General features: G+C 39.2%; 1 protein-coding gene across 1 annotated transcript; it reads left to right on the top strand.

Moving 5' to 3' along the window:
* The first annotated feature begins 6408 nt into the window (after positions 1-6408).
* On the top strand, positions 6409-19295 carry LOC129644457 (cell surface glycoprotein CD200 receptor 1-like). The gene is made up of 5 exons (XM_055570083.1): positions 6409-6589; positions 7452-7511; positions 10407-10724; positions 10840-11091; positions 19108-19295. Exons 1-5 carry the CDS (start codon positions 6409-6411, stop codon positions 19293-19295), a joined length of 999 nt encoding a protein of 332 aa, XP_055426058.1.
* Positions 19296-24216: the final 4921 nt, after the last annotated feature.

The following is a 24216-nucleotide window of genomic DNA, read 5'->3' as shown; positions in this document are numbered from 1 at the left end:
CTGTCACTGTTTCCATTGTTTCCCCTTCTATTTGCCATGAAGTGATGGGACCAGATGCCATGATCTTAGTTTTGTGAATGTTGATTTTTTTAAGCCAGGTTTTTCACTCTCTTCTTTCACCTTCATCAGGATGCTCTTTAATTCCTCTTCACTTTTGTTAGGGTGGTATCATCTGCATATCTGAGGTTATTGATACTTCTCCCTGAAATCTTTATTACAACTTGTGCTTTATCCAGCCCAGCATTTCCCATGATGCACTCTGCATGAGTTAAATAAGCAGGGTGACAATATACAGCCTTGACATGCTCCTTTCCTAATTTTGAACCAGTCCGTTGTTCCATGTCTGGTTCTAACTGTTGCTTCTTGACCTGCATACAGGTTTCTCAGGAGGCAGGTAAGGTGGTCTAGTATTTCCATCTCTTTAAGAATTTTCCAGTTTGTTGTGATCCACACAGTCAAAGGCTTTAGCATAGTCAATAAAGTAGATGTTTTTCTGGAATTCCCTTGCTTTTTCTGATAATTGTTTGAATTCCAAGTCTGATAATTCCAATATATCTGCCATGTCTGGTTCTGATAATTGCTCTGTCTCTTCAAACTGATGAAGAGTATGTCTTGTAGCTTTTTCTTGATACCCAGATGTGATATACTGGTAAAAAGAACTGCTGTTTATAGACCTTTAGTAATGTGGTGATAAAATGGAGTAGGAGGAAGCATTTTAGACTCCTACAATTAGGTGTCTGTCTTTTAGTGAGCCAATGCCTCTGAACTGTAAACTTTTCAAATGCTTCTCAGTTTTTGTTCCCACAACTCAGATTGACCAGGATGAATGAAGTAGGATATTTCCTTTCTCAAATAAGTTAGGTTCTGATTAAACCCCAGCAGGGGAGACTCTGGTTAAATGGTTTCTCTTGAAATCAAATTGGTAAATTGGTATAGCCACTGTCCCAAACATTATGGAGTTTCCTTGACAAACAAAAAACACAGCTGCCATATGGTCTAGCAATCCCACTCTTGGGCATATATCCAGAGAAAAAACATAGTTCAAAATGATACATGCACTCCAGTGTTAATTGCAGCACTGTTTACAACAGCCAAGATATTGAAGAAACCTAAATGTCCATCAACAGATGAATGGATAAAGAAGATGTGGTATGGGGTCTTCCCTGGCAGTCTAGTGGTTAAGACTCAGTGCTTCCATTTCAGGGGGCATGGATTCAATTCCTGGTTGGGGAACCAAGATCCTGCATGCTGTGCAGCATGACAAAAAAAAAAAAAAGAAAAATCAGTACATATATACTATGGAATATTACCCAGCAATGAAAAAGAATGAAATAATGCTATTTGCTACAATGTGGATGGACCTGGAGATTATCATACTAAATGAAGTAAATCACACAAAGAAAGACAAATGTCAAATGATATAGTTTATATGCAGAATATAAAAAAATGATATAAATGAACTTATTTAATAAACAGAAATAGACTCACAGACTTAGAGGATGAATTTATGGTTACCACAGGTGGGAAGGGTGAGGGATGGGGTAGATTGGGAGTTTGGGATTGATATGTACACACTGCCAAATTTAAAATAAAATGCCTTCCCAAGAAAAAAAAGAAAATAGTCTGCAAGGTTATGAATCTATGTTGTAATTCAGCCACTCACAGTATAAAGTTTGATTTTTCAGAATCTTAGTCCTGCTGCTATAGAAGATAAGACTTTTTAATTTTCAGAGCAGATAGAGGAACTTTCTGGTCAGAGCTTGAGCTAGTAATCTGAAACCCTGGACTAGAGATCTCTTCAAGAAAATTAGAGATAACAAGGGAACATTTTATGCAAAGATGGGGGTCAATAAAGGATAGAAATGGTAGGGGCCTAACAGAAGCAGAAGATATTAAGAAGAGGTGGCAAGAATACACAGAACTGTACAAAAAAGATCTTCATGACCCAGATAATCATGATGGTGTGATCACTCACCTAGAGCCAGATATCCTGGAATATGAAGTCAGGCGGGCCTTAGGAAGCATCACTATGAACAAAGCTAGTGGAGGTGACGGAATTCCAGTTGAGCTATTTCAAATCCTGAAAGATGATGTTGTGAAAATGCTGCACTCAATATGCCAGCAAATTTGGAAAACTCAGCAGTGGCCACAGGACTGGAAAAGGTCCATTTTCATTCCAATCACAAAGAAAGGCAATGCCAAAGAATGCTCAAACTACTGCACAATTGCACTCATCTCACACGCTAGTAAAGTAATGCTCAAAATTCTCCAAGCCAGGCTTCAGCAATATGTGAACCATGAACTTCCTGATGTTCAAGCTGGTTTTAGAAAAGGCAGAGGAACCAGAGATCAAATTGCCAACATCCGCTGGATCATGGAAAAAGCAAGAGAGTTACAGAAAAGCATCTATTTCTGCTTTATTGACTATGCCAAAGCCTTTGACTGTGTGGATCACAATAAACAGTGGAAAATTCTTAAAGAGATGGGAATACCAGAACACCTGACCTGCCTCTTGAGAAATCTGTATGCAGGTCATGAAGCAACAGTTAGAACTGGACATGAAAAAACAGACTGGTTCCAAATAAGAAAGGAGTACATCAAGGTTGTATATTGTCATCCTGCTTATTTAACTTCTATGCAGAGTACATCATGACAAATGCTGGGCTGGAGGAAGCACAAGCTGGAATCAAGATTGCCAGGAGAAATATCAATAACCTCAGATATGTAGATGACACCACCTTTATGGCAGAAAGTGAAGAAGAACTAAAGAGCCTCTTGATGAAAGTGAAAGAGGAGAGTGAAAAGTTGGCTTAAAGCTCAACATTCAGAAAACTAAGATCATGGCATCTTGTCCCATCACTTCATGGCAAATACATGGGGAAACAATGGAAATAGTGAAAGACTTTATTTTGGGGGGCTCCAATATCACTGCAGATGGTGACTGCAGCCATGAAATCAAAAGATGCTTGCTCCTTGGAATAAAAGTTATGACCAACCTGGACAGCATATTAAAAAGCAGAGACATTACTTTGCCAACAAAGGTCCATCTAGTCAAGGCTATGGTTTTTCCAGTGGTCATGTATGGATGTGAGAGTCAGAGTATAAAGAAATCTGAGCACCAAAGAATTGATGCTTTTGAACTGTGGTGTTGGAGAAGACTCTTGAGAGTCCCTCGGACTGCAAGGAGAGCCAAACAGTCCATGCTAAAGGAGACCAGTCCTGGGTGTTCATTGGAAGGACTGATGTTGAAGCTGAAACTCCAATACTTTTGCCACCTGATGTGAAGAGCTGACTCATTTGAAAAGACCCCGATGCTGGGAAAGATTGAGGGCAGGAGGAGAAAGGGACGACAGAGGATGAGATGGTTGGATGGCATCACTGACTCAATGGACATGAGTTTGGGTGAGCTCAGGGAGCTGATGATGGACAGGGAGGCCTGGCGTGCTGTGGTTCATGGGGTTGCAAAGAGACAGACACAACTGAGCGACTGAACTGAACTGAACTGAACTCATACTTTTCCCCTTTACTTTCCAGGGCAGTGAGGAGAAACCAGCCAATCTTGCTAGGCTAAAATGTTCTAAAGTGTAAATACATGGTCTCTCAGAACCTTTTAAAAGAATTTAATGAGAAGTATCCAATGGTGATACTTTGCATATCTCTATTACTCAAGGTTGTGGATTATTAGTACCCTCTTCATCACTAGAAATAGAATCATTACAGTCTTTAAATGTAACCAGATTAGAGAGCCAATTTCAGATATCTGATGTGAACAATGTAAAGCCTAATGTTTCTAAACTTAAAAGAAAATCTAGTTTCATCTGAAAAATTAAAGAAGTCTGAGGACCTTTGATCATTTGTTGTAATACTTCAGTGCATGCAAAGTTTCAACCAAGACTCTAAGAAGGATGTCTTTCTTCTATCAGGGAAGACATGATACTTGATATGAAATTGATATTCTATACAAACTTGCTGCCAATGGAGGTAATGAAACAGAATAACTCATATTAGCAATTAAGTTTTAAAATGAATCCACTATTATAAAAATAATCACAGGAATATTTGTGAAAGCAAGGACTATTTCTTTTCTCTTCTAAAAACATCCATTTTAGTACACTTAAGGGGTATGTTCTAAGTTGTGGGTTTTATCTCTGGCATGAGAAGTTGCAGAGATAATTTACTGATTTACCTTCTCAGCGTATTCTTTGGATGGTGGTATTTTGTTTACTTGTAGGAGAATTTTGTGTCTGGTTTAAAAGGCAGGAGTCTCCATGGGCCTCCATTCCCTAAAATACCTTTATTAACCATAAAATGCCTTCCATTCTCCAGCCAGTAAGAGATCACTGAAACTCACACTTGAAGACTTACTTAAGTCAATTTTGAAGACACCACTAATGCATAACAAAGCTATTACAACAGAATCCTCTAGTATCAAGGCACTGATTTAGTTATATCTGATAAAAACTAATGTGCCAAATTGTCAATACTCTCAAACAAAATGGCTAAAATGAGAATCTACTGAAATGGCAACAACTTAACTGATAGCTCAGTTGATAATGAATCCGCTTGCAATGCAGGAGACCCCAGTTCAATTCCTGCGTTGGGAAGATCCTCTGGAGAAGGGATAGGCTACCCACTCCGGAGTTCTTGGGTTTCTCTTGTGGTTCAGCTGGTAAAGAGTCTGCTTGCAGTGCGGGAGACCTGGGTTCGATCCCTGGGTTGGGAAGATCCGCTGGAGAAAGGAAAGGCAATCCGTTCCAGTGTTCTGACCTGGAGAATTCCGTGGACTGTATATTCCATGGCGTTGCAAAGAGTCGGACACGACTGAGTGACTTTCACTTTCACTTAACAGTTCATGCATGAAAGCCATGTGTTTTATCACTAAAATTAATACTTTCTATGGGGTATTTGAAATAGAATCCAGAGGATAGAAGAAAAGCCTTTGACTATCCTTTGAAAGGCATTCATCGAGGCTGGGTTCTCTGAATTTTCCATGGACAACAACCTATATCTTTAAAATAGGGAGCGCAGTGGGTGACAGAATATGTGAAGAATTGACACTGAATAAGAATTCTATTTTGCAAGGACCACAGGATACCATATTTGTGAAACACTTTCTTCCAGAAGCATTGGGTCTCAAGGTGCACAGACGAAAATACCTACACGAGAAAGCCTTCATAAGCTCCAGTAACGCGACACTATCATGGCTGCTGTCTTCTGACCAGCAGGCAGCTCCCTTTTAGCTGGGAATGGGCAGGCTCACTGTAGTTTTATTATTCATCGGAATCCTGTCAGATGCCCTCGATACTTGTCACACTTAGCATAGGAAAAGAGGGAAGGAAGGAAAAGAAGGAGGGATGGAGAAAGAGAGGAAGAAAGGAAAGGAAAGAAGGAAGGAAATTGTGACACAAGTCAAAAACAAAATAGGAAGTTAGTTTGAGGGAGAACTTGGGGTCGTCACTGGAGATTTAGTTTACTTTTAAAAGGCAAAGAAAGCAGAAGAAAATAGAACTTCCAGTAGATGTTCATTGCTTATTTTTAATTGTGATAAATGCAAGAAATGGCATTAGGGCAAGTGAAATACTATACTTTAAATTGAGGCAGCAAATTGTGGCCCATGGACAAAATCTAGTCATATTTTTACAAACGAATTTTTTTTGGACAAAGCATGCACATTTATTCCCTTATTATATGTGGCTTCTTTCTTGCTGCAACAGCCTTGAATACTTGCAACAGTGACCATATGGAACACAAAGGCTCAAAAGTTCACTCATTAGCCCTTTGGTAAAGCTACAAAGTAATCCCTCTGAGGTCAGCTCTCACCTCTTATCTGTTTCTGGAATAGATATTTGAGCCTAATATGAACTAAATTTAATAGTTGGAATCTCATCCTTTGTCTTCTTTCCAGCCCAAACCAGTAATATTTAGCTGTCTAGAAAAGTCAAATTATTTCAGAAACTTGTTTACTGCTTATTTTTAAGAACTTTATTGAATCTATTTATTTATTTTTCTTATGTCAACATATTTTTTTAAATTATTTTTATTCAAGTATAGTTGATTCATAATATTATTTAAGTTACATGTGTGCAAAATACACAAAATACACTAAAAAAAGTAGATTAAGATTATTTTGACTGTCAGAAACTGCAAAATTCAAGAGAAGGAATGCATATAGGTCTCAAAAACTATGAAACTGAGAATTTGGACAAAGTAAAGACTATTATCTCTCTCTCTCCCCGTACCTCCCTCTGTACCTCTCTCTACTGGATGTATGTCCAACACACATATACACATCCTGTTCTGTTTCCCTGAGGAACCCTGACAAATAGACCTATTTTAGGAAGAATGAAGCAAAAGCAAGGTGGGGGTGTGGAGGGGAGATTAATTTACTTTAAGAAATTGGTTCACATGATGCGGAGACTTGGCAAGTTCAAAGTATGCAGAGTAGGCCATAAGGCTGGAAACCCCAGGTTTCCAGAGTTGCACATGGAGTCTGAAGGCAGACTGCTGGCAGAACCCCCTTGCCTGCAAGATCAGTCTTTTTCTATTAAGCCTTCAACTGGTTGGATGAGGCCCATCCACACTTTGGAGGGTAATTTGCTTTATTCTAAGTCTACTGACTTTAAGGGATTCTCTGGTGGCTCAGATGGTAAAGAGTCTGCCTGCAATGTGGGAGACCCAGGTTTGATCCCTGGGTCAGGAAGATCCCCTGGAGAAGGAAATGGCAACCCACTCCAGTATTCTTGCCTGGAAAATCCCATGAATGGAGGAGTCTGGCAGGCTACAGTCCATGGGGTCGCAAAGATTCATACACCACTGAATGACTTCACTTTCTTTCACTGACTTAAATGTTAATTTCATCTAAAAATACTTTCACAGAAATATCTAGAATAGCGTTTGACCAAATATTGGGATAACATGGCTAGCCAAGCTGACACATAAAATTAACCATCGCAGTAGGAAAAGTAAGGAAGGGAGGGGATGAACTACTCTTCTTAATTCTGGTTTCAAAATTCTTTGAGAAAATACTCGGGTTTATCCTGTTGTGTGCAGTGCTCGCCACTGGGCCAAATAATTTTAAGCAGGGGGTGGTATCCGGTAAAAGGATTATAATCAGTCCAGCTCACATCAAGTGCCCATGATGAACCAATATATTATGGCTTGGGAGGAGGTGGGGTTACTTTGTACAAAATAGCTGTCGGGTACAAAACGAGGTGTCTCATAAATGGGAAAATCATTAATTAGTACCTTATAAAGGTACTTTTCATACATCAGCATGTTTTTCCAAGGAAAAACCTTGAATTTCTGTCTTTTAAGGATTTTCATATGATTTTAACTATGGTTAATTGATTTTCTATCATATTGTATATAAGCTCTTATGGAGAAATAATGGTTTTCACTGCATTTATGTATCTAAAATTGATTTCATCTACTTTTCTCTGCATATTTTCTAGCTTCAACAATTACTTCATCTATGGACAGAAAGCAGAGCACTGTAACACTTTATGCAGAAGGTAGTATGCTTTTTTATCTTTTTGAGGCCACTACTGAAGCATGAAATGTTGAGCTTACTTAGAAACAGAGTCAATGGTCTGGACTGAGTGCCAGCCTTGTGCCCAGTTGAAGAATATGGTGATCTGAATGCTGTGGGATAAGGAACCTGAATGACCCCACCTGTCCTCCCCTAAAGCAATTCAATTCCACTGGAAGATTATGGAATGTTCCCTATCAAGCACTGTGCTGGGCTTTGTGGGGAATATAAGATTAACAAGACTATCAAAGAGCCCCAAGGGAGCCCAGTTTTGTGGGGGAACCCAGCCATCAGGAGCTCAGCTATCAGACAGACAGAGGAGGTAAGCACTCATAGCAAGTGTATCAAGGGAGAAAGGGAGTGGTTAAGCACCAAGGCTTAGAAAAGGGTTCACAGAGCATATAGCAGTAAACTGGGTCTTAAAAAAGGGTATTTAAATAGAAAAAAAAAAACAGTATACTGATCACCTTAGAGAGTGAAAACAATGTGAGAAATGACATAGAAATAGAATTGTACTTGGTGTTTTTTCTGGAGTGCGGAGGAAATGTAGTCAAATGTAAAGTGAGTCAATGTGAAAAAGAGGGTTTTCAAAGCCAATATGAAGACATTTAAATTTGTCCTTTTTAGGCCATGAGAGATGTTTGGAGGGTTTCAGAGTTGAGGGAGTGACATCTGTGTTGTAGAATGATATACTGGCTGCAGTGTAAGGTATGAACTGAAGGGAGAAGAGTGTAGAGACAGAGATAGAAGTTAGGAGGCTTTGCAGCAATCTAGGTACACGGTGACAGGGACTTAACCTAGGGTATGGTAGTGAGAAAAGAAAGGGAATGCCCCAAAGCCAATTGGAATTTGTCTGTGTGCATATTTATAGACAAGGGATGCAGAAAAGATGAGATATGACTGCTGGTTTGGAAACAAAGATGAGACTCTATCCTCTATCTTCTCTGTGAAGTAGGAGGTAAAAATCCCTGTAGCTGATCACAGGCATGTACAAAGAATATATTTGTAGATAGAGCCAAATCCATTAAGTGTGGGGTTGGCTCTGGCCATTGTGTAAATTACCACAACAGGTATGAAAATGAAAGAAGAGAATGAAGAAAGAGTGAAATAATAGTAGTACCATAAGAACTATCATTATACGTGAAGGGTGATTGAAGTTCAGAGAATGGAAGATGAAAGAACATAAAATATCTGCCATGCTTGGAATCTTCACTGTTGGAGTTATTTTTTTTTGGATATTGTGCCCCTGTTCAAGTGTGCTTATTTGACTGGCAAGTACATTCCCTTAAAAAAACAGTCAGAACTTGTGGATAAATACTAGCAAAAAGATTAAACTTATACTGTTTACAAGGTTAAGTTCAAACTCCTGAGAACACAAAGGAACATTCACACCTTGCTGTCTCATCAGTCTCTTTATCTTTCTGGTGTTATCTTCATCATCTTTCCCTTGTGTACAGATCTGTTTACCCACACCCACTCAGTTGTTTTCCACAAAGGTTTAATACTTTACATATTTCATGTGATTTCTTATGGAATTAGAAAGTTCTTGCTTGTATCTACATCTTTGGCAAGAGGTTCCCTCTGGAAGGAAATACTTTTTGGAGTAATGGGAATAATATGATTTAACCGCCTTCACTCTGCTTTTAAAATCCTCCATCTTCCTTCATTAGTTATGTGATCTTTATTTGGCTATAAAATGCAAGGACTTGAGTACATCTCTGAAGAGGCAGGTGACACCAGAAGATGAGAAGGGAGATATTAAATACAGAGTTTAGTACAGACAAGCTTCATCCATATAAACTTGCCCACTATAGCCGATTCTATTTATGAAGAAATAATTGACATGCACTTCTGTTAGAGGTGAGTTGTAACAGACACACCTAATTAGCATATCTCACCAAACCCCTACCAAGCACAGAACATTATGTGAATTTATGGGAAAGAGTGACCTTTTAAATTGGAAAATATCTGTAGGTTTGCAGGGCTGAATTTTTACTTTAAAAGATGGACAAAAGGAATCAATTTCTTTATTTAATTCTCATAATTACATTTAATGTCTGGAAATAAAATCTGCAAGCAAAGTTCACAGTTGAATGGTCTGGTAGTATAACTGAATAGGAAAAAAGGAAGGAAAGAAAGAAGGAAGAACAAGAGGGAAGGAGTGAGGGAAGGAGGAAGTAAGGAAGATCTGTTGATTTTACTGACTTTGGGATTCTCCAAATAAAAATAAACTTAAAAAGTTTCCAACTTGTTTAAAAAATTCCCAGCTTGCTTAACCTAAATGCCACTCTATTTAATGCTTGTCTGAAGTGCTACTCTTAGGAATAGGCATTTAGTTCTGAGGGTACTGATTTATTCTCTCATCAAAACTTAGGAAGAGACAAAACATCACTTATTATTCCCTTTTCTATCCTGTGGAGTATGAATTATAAGATAAATCTGCTAGTCTCTATGACCAAAAGATTAGATTTAGAACACTGTCTTTGTTTTATAGATTCTGTTTTCTCATCTCTTTGTTTTATAGACATCAAATCTCTGAAACTAATGTTATAACACTTGAAGAATTTTGTTGCATATATAATTCATGTTGCTTTCTTAATGATTCATAATACAGGATGAAGTTGGTTAATTTTTGGATAAGTTTAATACTTTATATATTCTCCGGGCAAGAATACTGTAGCGAGTTACAATTTCCTTCTCCAGGGTTATATATATTTCATGTAATTTCTTGTGTAAGTCTAATATTTCTGGAATATGACCACCAGCAAAGTTCAAGTACAACTTCATGTAATATACTGTGGATTAATTTTAACACATGAAGTTCTATAAACAGCTTTTCTCTTATTATTTTCATGTTTGTGCCTGTGTGGGTGTCCAGTTAAAACTTCACTATCAGTACTAGTGGATACAAAAGCTGTGCTCACTTGCCCTCCTGTGCTGTGGACAAGTGTGTTGGTAGTAACATGGGAAATGGTCCTCAGAGACAAGCCGCCCTGCTTCAGAGCCTACAGGCGTGATACAAATCAGACCACAAGAGGAAACTGTACTGACAAGAGAATAACCTGGGCTTCCAGACCTGACGAGAATCCTGCCCTTCAGGTTGATCCAGTGGCCATCACTCATGATGGGAATTACACGTGTCAAATAGTAACAAGTGATGGGAATTTACAGCATGTCCATCACCTCCAAGTGTTAGGTAAGGAACATCATATATTTTGGTATTTCCAATGACCAGATTTGGGACTGAAACAAATCTCTGAATTCTATGTCCCAGGTTTTAAGATTGAAGCATTTCCCCTACATTTCTGCAGTGCCCCCTGAAGTGACCCTTGTTCCAACTGAGAAGGGAACTGCAGTGTGCAAGGCAGCTGCAGGGAAGCCGGCTGCACAGATCTCCTGGACCCCAGAGGGGGATTGCGTCACTGAGCAGGAGCCTTCCTGGGGAGGCGGCACAGTGACCGTCCAGAGCACCTGCCGCTGGGGGGGCCGCCATGTGCTGAACGTGTCCTGCTCCGTCTCCCACTTGGCTGGCAGCAAGAGTCTGTTCATAGAGCTGGATAAAGGTAAGTGCCTGTTTCTATAGTGAACTTGATGCTCAGTCTTTTCTCTATAGAAGATTGTGAATAACCAAGCAGAAGGTAAGAAAACTTACGCTTCTCATTTGGAGATAGTCTCTAAAACTTAACTGAGTAATGCATTAGTATACTAGAGAAATTGTATTCCTTTATTAGATAGAAGGAATTAATTCAATAACTCCTTACTAATATATTCTCCTAATATCTTTTATTCTGGCACCATAAAAGTACTTTGAAAGGCAGCTATGCTCACCACTATACCACCAACGCTGCACCATAAAAGTACTTTGAGATTAATTATTGGTTGTTGCTGTTTAGCCACTCAGTTGTGTCTGACTCTTTGCAACCCCATGGACTGCAGAACTCCAGGCTTCCCTGTCCTTCACCATCTCCCTGAGTTTACGCAAACTCATGTCCATTGAGTCAGTGATGCCATCCAACCATCTCATCCTCGGTCGTCCCCTTCTCCTCTTGCCCTCAATCTTTCCCAGCATCAGGGTCTTTTCCAATGAGTCGGCTCTTTGCATCAGGTGATCAAAATATTGGAGCTTCAGATTCAGCATCAGTCCTTCCAATCAAGATTCAGGGTTGACTTGCTTTAGGATTGACTGGTTTGATCTCCTTGCTGTCCAAGGTACTCTCAAGAGTCTTCTCCAGCACCACAGTTTTGCTCAGCTTTGTTTATGGTCCAACTCTCACATCTATACATGACTACTGGAAAAACAAACCATAGCTTTGATTATATGGAACTTTGTGGGCAAAGTGATGTCTCAGCTTTTTTATACACTGTCTAGGTTCATCGTAACTTTTCTTCCAAGGAGCAAGCGTCTTTTAATTTCATGGCTGCAGTCACCATCTGTGGTGATTTTGAAACCCAAGAAAATAAACTTTGTCACTGTTATCATTTTTCCCCATCTATTTGCCATGAAGTGATGGGACCGGATGCCATGATCTTCATTTTTTGAATGTTGAGTTTTAAGCCAGCTTTTCCACTATTCTCTTTCACCTTCATCAAGAGGCTCTTTAGTTCCTCTTTGCTTTCTGCCATTAGGGTGTTGGTCATCTGCATATCTGAGGTTATTGCTATTTCTCCCGGCAATCTTGATTCCAACTTGAGCTTCATCCAGCCCAGCATTTCGCATGATGTACTCTGCATAGAAGTTAAATAAGCAGGGTGACAAAATACAGCCTTGATGAACTCCTTTCGCAATTTTGAACCAGTTCATTGTTTCATATCTGATTGTAACTGTTGCTTTTTGACCTGCTACAAGTTTCTCAGGAGTCAGGTAAGGTAGTCTGGTATTCCCATCTCTTTAAGAATTTTTCAGTTTGTTGTGATCCACACAGTCAAAGGCTTTAGTGTAGTTAATGAAGCAGAAGTAGGTGTTTTTTTGAAATTCTCTTGCTTTTTCTATGATCCAACTGGTACTGGCAATTTAATCTCTGGTTCAGCCACCTTTTCTAAATGCAGCTGGTAGATCTGGAAGTTCTCAGTTGACCTATTGTTGAAGCCTATCTTGAAGGATTTTGAGCATTACCTTGCTAGCATGTGAAATGAGTGCAACTCTATGGTAGTTTGAATATTCTTTGGCATTGCCTTTTTTTGGGATTGGAATGAAAACTGACCTTTTCCAGTCCTGTGGCCACTGCTGAGTTTTCCAAATTTGCTGGAATATTGAAAGCAGCATTTTAATAGCATCATCTTTTAGGATTTGAAATAGCTCAACTGGAATTCCATCACCTCCACTAGTTTTCTTCATAATGACGCTTCCTAAGGCCCACTTGACTTCACATTCCAGGATCTCTGGCTCTAGGTGAGTGAGCACACCATCGTGGTTATCTGGGTCATGAATATCTTTTTGTATACCTCTTCTGTGTGTTCTTGCCACCTCTTCTTAATCTCTTCTGCTTCTTTTAGGTTCATACCTTTTATTGGTTCAAAATATCAATACTTATATATCATTTAACAATACTTACTCAGTAGATAGTCAAGAACAATAATAACTTCTTTCCTGATATTTCATTTTTTTATAGTACTCACCCCTTTACTGCTACTCTGAGTAACAGAGCTTTCCTTTTCCCTTGCTGTCTGAAACCAATTCATTGGCCAAACATTTTTTCAATGTTATTATGTATTTAAAGCTGGTGATACAGAGATGAAAAGACAAAATCCATTTCTTATTGTTCCAGGGAACATAATCTGTCGATTAGGAGCAATGTCTTTGGTAACACATGGCTCTCATTTATCAAATGTGTAACTTTGAACAGCATTTAAGTTCTCTGTCTCAAGATTTTGTTTTTAACTGATATATAACATTATGTTAGCTTCAGATGTACAACATAATATTTAATGCTTGTTTTGTGAAATGATCATCAAAATAGATCTAGTTAATGTCACATGGTTTCTTCATCTGTCAAATAGGATAAAAGTACCCACCTCACAGAGTTATTATGTCCATCAAATAAAATAATATATGTATTTAACATGGTGCCTAGCACAAAATCAGTATTCAATAAATATTAGCTGCTATACTTATTATATGAAAAATTATTAGCTATTATATTAATTATATCAATACATTAGATATTATACTCTATAACATTATTAAAAATAATATATATTAATTATTCATCATAATAGCTCTCATATTGATCGATGTTTCTGCAACAGCTTTATATAGCATACAATTCACCCATTTAAAGTGCATTATTCAATGGTCTTTGAACATAGTTGTATAACCATCACTACAATCAATTTTAGAACATATTTATCACTTCAAAACAAAACCCTTTACCTTTTAGTTATCACTCCTTAACTCCAACATTCCTCTAGTTTTAGGCAATCACTTAATCTACTTTCTGTCACAATAGATTTTCCTATTTTGAACATTTCATATAAATGGAACTATATAATATGTGGCCTTTGTGACTGGTTTCTTTTACTTAGCATATTTTTTCAAGAATTACCCATGCTGGGATTTCCCTGGGGGTAAAGTGGTTAAGAATCCACCTGCTAATGCAGGGGACATCGGTTGGACCCCTGGTCCAGGAATTAAGATCCCACGTGCCTCAGGGCAACTAAGCCTGTATATTACAACTATTGAGCCCCATGCATTGTAACTACTGAAGCTTTCACACCCTAGAGACTCTGCCTCGCAAGAAGAGAAACCAATTCAATGAGAAGCCTGTGCACCACAACTAGAGAGTAGCCCCCACCTGCAGCAACTAGAGAAAGCCTCCATGCAGCAGCAACAACAACAAAAAGAATCACCCATGTTGTAGCATGTATCGGTACATTCACTTCTTTTATATATGTATTTATGTTATTTATTTTAAATTAGGTTTTTGAAATGACACAAATACATGCTTTTCTCATCGTAGAACAAATTAAATACAGATAAGAAAACAGCCTGCATTTACCCTTCTGGATTTTAATATACAAATAGTCCATTATTCAGTGTAGAAAAATCAGGAAATACAGACAAGAAACAAACAAACAAACAAACAAACAAACACAATCCCAGCCCAAAATAACCATGGTTAACATTGTGGTGCATATCCTTTCACAAGTATATTTATACACACACACACACATACACACACACACACATATATATATATGTCCACATATAGATAAATATGGGCTTCCCTGGTAGCTCAGACAGTAAAGAATCTGCCTGCAGTGCAGGAGACCTAGGTTCAATCCGTGGGTTGGGAAGATCCCCTGGAGGAGGGCATGGCAACCCACTCCAGTATTCTTGCCTGGAGAATTCCATGGACAGAGGAGCCTGGCAGGCTACAGTCATGGGGTCGCAAAAGAGTTGGATATGATTTGGTGACCAAACAACAACAACAAACACATCTATATATTTATACATTTCCCTCCAACCCCAGCAATTAACTTTGTGTGGGGACAGAGATTATAGGTTCTAATGGACAATACTGCTCCATGAGTTGATCTGTTGGACTAATTCCTACTAGCTCAGGTATTAATACAGCTTTTAATTAATTGTTCCATTAATGTTTTATAATGTTCCATTAATGTTTATAGCTTCTACTCATTCTAGTAGTGCAATAAAATATATAGATAATATTTATATGAGTATATGCACTTCTAATCTTTATTTTCCGGTATCCATCTCCTAGTGATGGACAGAGAAGCCTGGAGCGCTGCAGTTCATGGGGTTGCAAAGAGTTCGACACAACTTAGCGACTGAACAGCACCAGCAACAATCCATCTCCCCCCAACTCTAGGCTCTTATTTTATACTTATTGATTCCAGACTGAATTATTTATTTCCAGGCCCACCTGAACTTCTCTTCTGTAGACCAAACACTCAACCTGTACTCTATTTTCCTCTTCCATGTCCTCAGAAGCTTGGCTTCATTAATCATCCTTGCTCTCCTTTGTTCAGTCTTTTCTGTTTCACAAATCCTTTCCCTAAGACTGATTATATAAGCATGCCTGTTTTCCTTTCATACTTAAAACAAGATGCTATGAATTACTCAAGCTGTTAGCTCTTGCCTTTTACTCATATCCAATATTTGAAAAAGAAGATTCTAACAAGGTATTGATTTCTGAAATATACAAACAGCTCATATAGCTCAATATCAAAAGAACAAACAACCCAATTGAAAGGTGAGCAGAAGACCTAAATAGACATTTCTCCAAAGGAGACATACAGATGACCAATAGGCACATGAAAAGACACTCAACATTGCTAATTATTAGAGAAATGCAAATTAAAACTACAATGAGGTATTACCTCACACCAGTCAGAATGGCCATTATCAAAAAATCTGCAAATAATAAACACTGGAGAGGGTATGGAGAAAAGGGAACCCTCTTACACTGCTGGTGGAAATGTAACTTGGTACAGTCACTACGAACAGTGTGGAGATTCATTAAAAATCACAATCCCACTCCTAGGCATATGTCTGGAAACAATGGAAACTCTGTCTTTGAAAAGATACATGTACCCCGATATTCATAGCACTATTTACAAAGCCAAGACATGGAAGCAATTTAACTACATATATACAATGGATTATCATTCAGCCACAAAAAAGAATGAAATAATGCTATCTGCAGCAACATGGATGGACTTAAGAGATTGTCATACTAAGTGAAGTAAGTTGGACAGAGAAAGACAAATATCATGTGGTATCACTTATGTGTAGAATCTTTAAAAAACGATATAAATGAACTTATTTACAAAATAGGAATAGACTCATAGACATAGAAAACAAATTTATGGTTCAGTTAGTTCAGTTGCTCAGTCATATCCGACTCTTTACAACCCCATAACCTGCAGCACACCAGACCTTCCTGTCCATCACCAACTCCCCGAGTTCACCCAAACTCATGTCCATTCAGTCTGTGATGCCATCCAACCATTTCATCCTCTGTCATCCCCTTCTCCTGCCTTAAATCTTTCCCAGCATCAGGGTCTTTTCCAATGAGTCAGCTCTCCGCATTAGGTGGCCAAAGTATTGGAGTTTCAGCTTCAACATCAGTCCCTCCAATGAACACCCAGGACTGATCTCCTTTAAGATGGACTGGTTGGATCTCCTTGCAGTCCAAGGGACTCTCAAGAGTCTTTTCCAACACCACACTTCAAAAGCATCAATTCTTCGGTGCTCAGCCTTCTTCACAGTCCAACTCTCACATCCATACCTGACCACAGGAAAAACCATAGCCTTGACTAGACAGACCTTTGTTGGCAAAGTAATGTCTCTGCTTTTTAATATGCTGTCTAGGTTGGTCATAACTTTCCTTCCAAGGAGTAAGCATCTTTTAATTTCATGGCTGCAATCACCATCTGCAGTGATTTTGGAGCCCCAAAAAACAAAGTCAGCCACTGTTTCCTCATCTATTTTCCATGAAATGATGGGACCAGATGCCATGATCTTCGTTTTCTGAATGTTGAGCTTTAAGCCAACTTTTTCACTCTCCTCTTTCATTTTCATCAAAAAGCTCTTTAGTTCTTCTTCACTTTCTGCCATAAGGGTGGTGTCATCTGCATATCTGAGGTTATTGATATTTCTCCCAGCAATCTTGATTCCAGTTTGTGCTTCCTCCAGCCCAGTGTTTGTCATGATGTACTCTGCATATAAGTTAAATAAGCAGGGTGACAATATACAGCCTTGACGTACTCCTTTTCCTATTTGGAACCAGTCTGTTGTTCCATGTCCAGTTCTAACTGTTGCTTCCTGACCTGCATACAGGTTTCTCAAGAGGCAGGTCAGGTGGTCTGGTAATTAAGTTAATTTATGGTTACCAAATGGGAAAGCATGGGGGAGGGATAAATTAGGAGTTTGCGATTAAGAGATAGAGACCGCTGCTGCTGCAGCTGCTAAGTCGCTTCAGTCGTGTCTGACTCTGTGCAACCCCATAGATGGCAGCCCACCAGGCTCCCCCGTCCCTGGGATTCTCCAGGCAAGAACACTGGAGTGGGTTGCCATTTCCTTCTCCAATGCATGAAAGTGAAAAGTGAAAGTGAAGTCGCTTAGTTGTTTCTGACTCTTCGCAACCCCAGGGACTGACTGCAGCCTACCAGGCTCCTCCGTCCATGGGATTTTCCAGGCAAGAGTACTGGAGTGGGGTGCCATTGCCTTCTCCGGAGATACAGACTACTATATATAAAATAGGTAAACAAGAAGGAACTACTGTATATAATAGGGAACCATATTCAGTATCTTGTAATAACGTATACTGGAAAAGAGTCTCAAGAAGTATTTGCTGTATACCTGAAACTAAAATGACATTGTAAATCAACTACATTTCAATTAAAAAAATAAATAAAATGAAGATTTTATATTCACTGTCTTTTCTATGCCACCTCACATCTGCTCCTTAAATCACATGCATCTCTGCACATAAAATGTTCTAACAGAAGGTACTACAGTTCTCTCAGATGCCAAATAAAATATAAAATTTTTATTCCTTGTTATTAATTAGCTTCTTTATGATATTTGATGTGGTCTCTCCTCCCTTTTCATCTGTTTTCCTTCCATATTCACTTTGTTCTCTTATTAACTTATAGCCAACTTATTATTCTTCTTTAATAGATACATTTTCAACTACTCATTCCAAGAAGGAAGGTATTTCAATGCGTTCCATCACTGACTCTCTTCTCTTTTCATTTTTCCATCTTTTCCTTAAGGGATCTCATCGGGACCCATGGCTTCAGCCACATCTATTTCTTGACTCTTAAATCTATATTCTGAGCCCAGATTTCTCTCCTTGGGCTCATTATTGTCATTTTAGTCACTAAGTTGTGTCTGATTCTTTTGCAGCTCCATGGACTGTAGCCCCCCAGGCTCCTCTATCCATGGGATTTCCCAGGCAAGAATACTTGAGTGGGTTGTCATTTCCTTCTCCAGGGGATCTTCCTGACCGAAGGATCGAGCCCAGGACTCCTGTATTGCAGGTGGATTCTTTACCGTTGAGCCACCAGGGAAGCCCCTCTCCTTAGCTACCCATGATCAAAATCAACTTCTAATTGGCCAGCTTCACCCAAATGCATCAGGGACACCTCAACATGCATATCTTCTGAACCATAATTCCTCTACTCTAGTTCAGATGTTAAAGAATCTGCCTGCAATGCGGGAGACCCCGGTTCAATCCCTGATTTGAGAAGATCCCTTGGAGACAGGAATGGCACCACCCACTGCAGTATTCTTGCCTGGAGAATTCCATGGACAGAGGAGCCTGGTACAGTTCATGGTGTCACAAAGAGTCAGACAGGACTGAGGGACTAACACCCCTTCTGAAGCTCCACACCTATATTTTATGTCTTGATAAATGACTCAAGCCAGAAAATTAAAGACATCATCCTACAATAACACTCTTTCTTATTTCTCATAATGAAAATCAGTTCCTATCTTTCACTGATTCTGCTTTAAATTCTTTCTTAAATCCAGACCTTTTTCTTTCTTCTGACTGCACTAATTAAGCACATGATCATCTCCTTCCAGGATTATTTGATTGCCCTTGTTACAGGTCTTCTGGCCCTAACTTACCTTCCTCCGTTTTCCTACACTGTGGCCAGTGACTTCCAAGATGAAAAACAGGCTGCTCCCCTACTTAAATGTGCCCAGGGCCTTCTCTTTGCCGCTTGGAAAGTTAACCCCCTTCGGCCTGCTGCTCTGCTTGCCTCATATCTTGCTAGCCTCCAGTCTGTACCCTAAGCATGTGGGCCTCTTTGGGCTCCTCAAAAGTGTTACCCTCTTTCAGGCCTCTCCTCTTTACAAGCAATTTCTACCTCTTCACAGTGTACTTCTTTCCCCAACTCTCTTCTATTCCGTGCAATCAATTCCTATTGAAGTTTTAAGACAATTTGATATAATTCTGTGATAACTTCTTTCACCCTGCAGTTTGGTTAACTGTTCCTTCTCTGTGCTCACATAATGCCTCATGCATGCCTCTGAGTACTTCCATAGCCTTTTAATTAACTGCCCATTTCTCTGATTCCCAGTACAGTGTAAGCTCCTTGAGAATGTTGTTGTTGTTGTTGCTAAATCATGTCCAACTCTTTGTGACCCCATGGACTGCAGCACGACAGGCTTCCTTGTCCTTCACTATCTCCCAGAGTTTGCTCAACTCTTGTCCACCAAGTCAGTGATGCTATTTAACTATCTCACGTCTGCCGCCCCCTTCTCTTTTTTGCCTTCAATCTTTCCCAGCATCAAGATCATTTTCAATGAGTTGGCTCTTCGCATCTGGTGGCCAAAGTATTGGAACTTCAGCTTCAGCATCAGTCCTTTTGATGAATATTCAGGGTCAATTTCCTTTAGGATTGACTGGTTTGATCTCCTTGCAGTCCAAGGGACTTTCAAGAGTCTCCTCCATCACCACAGTTCAAAAACACCAATTCTTGGGCATGCAGCCTTCTTTATGGTCCAACTCACACATTCATACATGGCAACTGAAAAAACCATAGCTTTGATTATATGGACTTCTGTCAGCAAAATGGTATCTGCTTTTTAATACACTATGTTTGTCATAGCTTATCTTCCATGGAAGCAAGCGTCTTTTAATTTCATGGCTGCAGTCACTCTCTGCAGTGATTTTGGAGCCTAAGAAAATAAAGTCTGTCACTATTTCCATTGTTTCCCCATCTATTTCCATAAAGTGATGGGACCAGATGCCATGATCTTAGTTTTTTGAATGTTGAGTTTTAAGCCAAATTTTCACTCTCCTCTTTCACACTAATCAAGAGGCTTTTTAGCTCCCCTTGAGAATGGGAACCATACTATTCAGTTCTACATCCTCAGAATTTGACACAGTGTGTGGCAGTTACAAATAATTGCAGACTTAAATTCAGATCATCACTGACTTCTCTATATATTACACTCTATGCTCCAGGTATGATTGAAGTTAACTCTTCTTCAAATCTTTGCTCATATTGTTTCTTTCCCTTGAAAAGCATTTTTCTTCAGCTTTTAGCCTATTTAATTCTTTTATCAGCAAGGCTCAGTTCAGATTCCACTATGACTTCCCTGTTAGAGCTGACTAAGCTTCTTTATTCCTTAGATGATTTACTATCTATAATACTCACTTAGCATTGCTTTTTTCTCTTATAGGTTATCTTTTCATTGTCTAGATCTGACTCTCCAATTGATTTGTGAGCTTTTTGAGGGTTGTGATGTGTCTTCTTCCATGACGGTGCCTGATAATCAAAACACCTTCTAAATTACAATGTGAATTCTGCTAGTGTATCATTCTTTCAAGACAGAATTTAGCAATGGTATCTTTGTTTTTGTACATGGTATGTTTTTAATAAATATTTTCTGAATGAATAAATGCACAGTAAGCATTGTTAATCGAGAAGGCAATGGCACCCCACTCCAGTACTCTTGCCTGGAAAATCCCATGGATGGAGGAGCCTGGTGGGCTGCAGTCCATGGGGTTGCTAAGAGTCGGACACGACTGAGCTTAAAACTTCCCAATTCTATAAGAAGAAAGTAAAATGTACTTTCTGACTTCCTATGTAAATGTTAATCTTTGAGCATTATTCTTAAATATTTTGAGCACTAGCCTGCTAGGAGATAGATAGTCTGCTAAGTTAGACCTTGAGCAGATTATTTAACAGGATGACATAACCTTTTAAATGAAAACTTAGATTAGTACTTAGACTTCACACACTCTTTTGGCTGCCATTTTTGTAGGAGAAAAGACTTCAGAATGATGGTCCCAACTATCCCCATTTTATCTTATCAACAGTTCTTGCGGGCATTTCACAGATGAATAAATTAAAGCAGAAAGACATAAAATACCCTACTAATGGCGTTACAGCAACTCAGTTACAAAACCACTTCACTGTGGGGAAAGTACTATCAAAGAGTACTCAAAATATTTAAGAATAATGCCCAAAGACTAACATTTACATAGGATGTCAGAAAGTACATTTACTTTTTTCTTATAAAATTGGGAAATTTTAACGATGCTTGCTGCTGCCAAGTCGCTTCAGTCGTGTCCGACTCTGTGCGACCCCAGAGACGGCAGCCCACCAGGCTTCCCTGTCCCTGGGATTCTCCAGGCAAGAACACTGGAGTGGGTTGCCATTTCCTTCTCCAATGCATGAAAGTGAAAAGTGAAAGGGAAGTCACTCAGTCGTGTCCGACTCTAGCGACCCCATGGACTGCAGCCCACCAGGCTCCTCCGTCCACGGGATTTTCCAGGCAAGAGTACTGGAGTGGGGTGCCATTGCCTTCTCCTTTAACGATGCTTACTGTGTATTTATTCTTTCAGAAAATATTTATTAAAAAGATACCATGCACAAAAGCAAAGATACCCTTGCTAAATTCAGTCCTGGAAGAATGATACACTCAGTTCAGTTCAGTCACTCAGTCGTGTCCGACTCTTTGTGACCCCATGAATCGCAGCATGCCAGGCCTCCCTGTCCATCACCATTTCCCGGAGTTCACTCAGACTCATGTCCATCGAATCAGTGATGCCATCCAGCCACCTCATCCTCTGTCGTCCCCTTCTCCTCCTGCCCCCAATTCCTCCCAGCATCAGAGTCTTTTCCAATGAGTCAGCTCTTCACATGAGGTGGCCAAACTACTGGAGTTTCAGCTTCAGCATCATTCCCTCCAAAGAAATCCCAGGGCTCATCTCCTTCAGAATGGACTGGTTGGATCTCCTTGCAATCCAAGGGACTCTCAAGAGTCTTCTCCAACACCACAGTTCAAAAGCATCAATTCTTTGGCCCTCAGCCTTCTTTACAGTCCAGCTCTCACATCCATACATGACCACAGGAAAAACCACACTTGCAGAATTCAAATTGTACTTTAGAAGGTGTTTTGATTATGATGATCTGTAAACTTTCAAGAATATTTTAAAAGGCTCTTTTAAACTATAGACTCTGATTTGTGCATTAGAAGAATTTTTGAAATGGCTCTTCACCTCTGCCTGTGTTATCTATGTTTAAAGGTATCAGAACCCTGGGATTTCCAGGATCAGACTTACTGATCATTCTCTGCGTGAAATTCTCTCTTTTGTTGGTTATCCTGGTCTTTGTGGGATTCATCCACTTCCAGAGAACAAATGATTGCAGGTAGGAAATGAAAAGTGAAAATTGTAGATCCATTAGAAAGAAAACATTATCAGAAGACTTTGAGTTTACAATGTCCTGGGGAAAGCCTGACCCATTTTTGGGGGGGGGGCACATTGTTTGTTCCTTGGCTCATTCTTTGATATAAAAGCCTTGTTAACAGTTGAGAGCCCAGGCAGAAGTGCCTGCAGCACTGGGGCAAGACAATGAAAAACTACTACTTCATTGTGGTTTTTTCCTGAGAGACTTGCCTAGTCCATGCTTTGAGAATTCTGTGGGGGAAATGAAGTTTAACTGGTGCTCCTGTTTGCTTCCCAGTTTCTATGCTTCTGAAGGCTTGTATTTGTTTCTGCTTAATTATATACTTTATGTTTTTTCCTAGATCAAGAAAATAAAAAAAATCTGGACATCAATTTAGACTTGATGAGTTATCACAGAAAAGCAGCCAGCTGAGATCAACCTTCGTTTCAACATCTAGCTCAACTGCTCTTGTTACTACTGGAAATCTTTGTGTTTAGAATCTGTGTGATAGGTGTCAGGCTGGTTTCAAATTCTTAGTTTACATATATATACACATGCAAAAGCTTGTCACTTGCCATCATAATTGCCTAGGATGATTCATCTATTTTCCCCTTTGCCCTAGTGAGTTCTTATTTGCCAATTAGAAACAACCCTGCTTCTCAGCCTAAAGAGAAAGATGGCTCAGTAAAAGGCAAATAACAATGCTGTGCAGTTTTTCTATACACGTTGGATTATTGGGTGGTGCTTTCATCCTGTCTATTAATAGTTGTTTCCTCTACCCACTTGAGACATTAATCAACATTGCAATAGCAGGACCCACTACAAACACTGCCTTCAAGTCAGCCCGTAGCTAACCTTACATTTCTTTCTTGCTTGCTAGTAATTACTGAGACATTTGTATTGAATGTTTGACCTGATCATTAAATAAATGTCCGGAAGTTGTTTTTAGTAGTACCTGTATTTTTGAAGAAACTATTAGTTGATTCCACATACAAAACTGCTAGTCATTGGAGAGAGTGCTAAATGTCGCCTCACCTTTTAGAGCTGCAGTGTCTGGATTTCTTGTCTGCATTACAAAATGTGTTAATTGTGATAAGAGTAAGAGTACTTGGTGGAACTGTAACAACTTATAGGGCCACTGTAAACTGGAACCTTATCTTCATTGATATTTATGGTAATCTATATTAAAAAGTATACTTTTATATAAAGGAAAAATTTATTGTGTAAAGTGGCAGGTGATTTGGGCTATTACTTTTATTTTAAGCAAAACTCTAAGGGAGAAAATGAATGCATACTACCTGGAGAATACTAAAATAAGTAGAATAGTCTAGTGGTTGAAACAAACAACTCCAAAATCTCAGTGTATTCATGCACAAAAGTTTACTTTTTGCTCACTTCACATACCAATGCAAACTAGTGGGGCTAGGGCAGGTGGTGGGAGGAATTTTGCTGGAAGCTAGAATTTTATGGCACTGCCTTTCTCAGAGTATTTTCTGTTCAGCAAGTGAATAGGAGAAATATGGAGAGATCCA

Source organism: Bubalus kerabau, chromosome 2 (assembly GCF_029407905.1).
Source record: "Bubalus kerabau isolate K-KA32 ecotype Philippines breed swamp buffalo chromosome 2, PCC_UOA_SB_1v2, whole genome shotgun sequence".
NCBI classification, from domain to species: domain Eukaryota; kingdom Metazoa; phylum Chordata; class Mammalia; order Artiodactyla; family Bovidae; genus Bubalus; species Bubalus kerabau.
The sequence above is the reverse complement of the archived record's forward strand: the minus strand, read 5'-3'. Positions and strand labels throughout refer to the sequence as shown.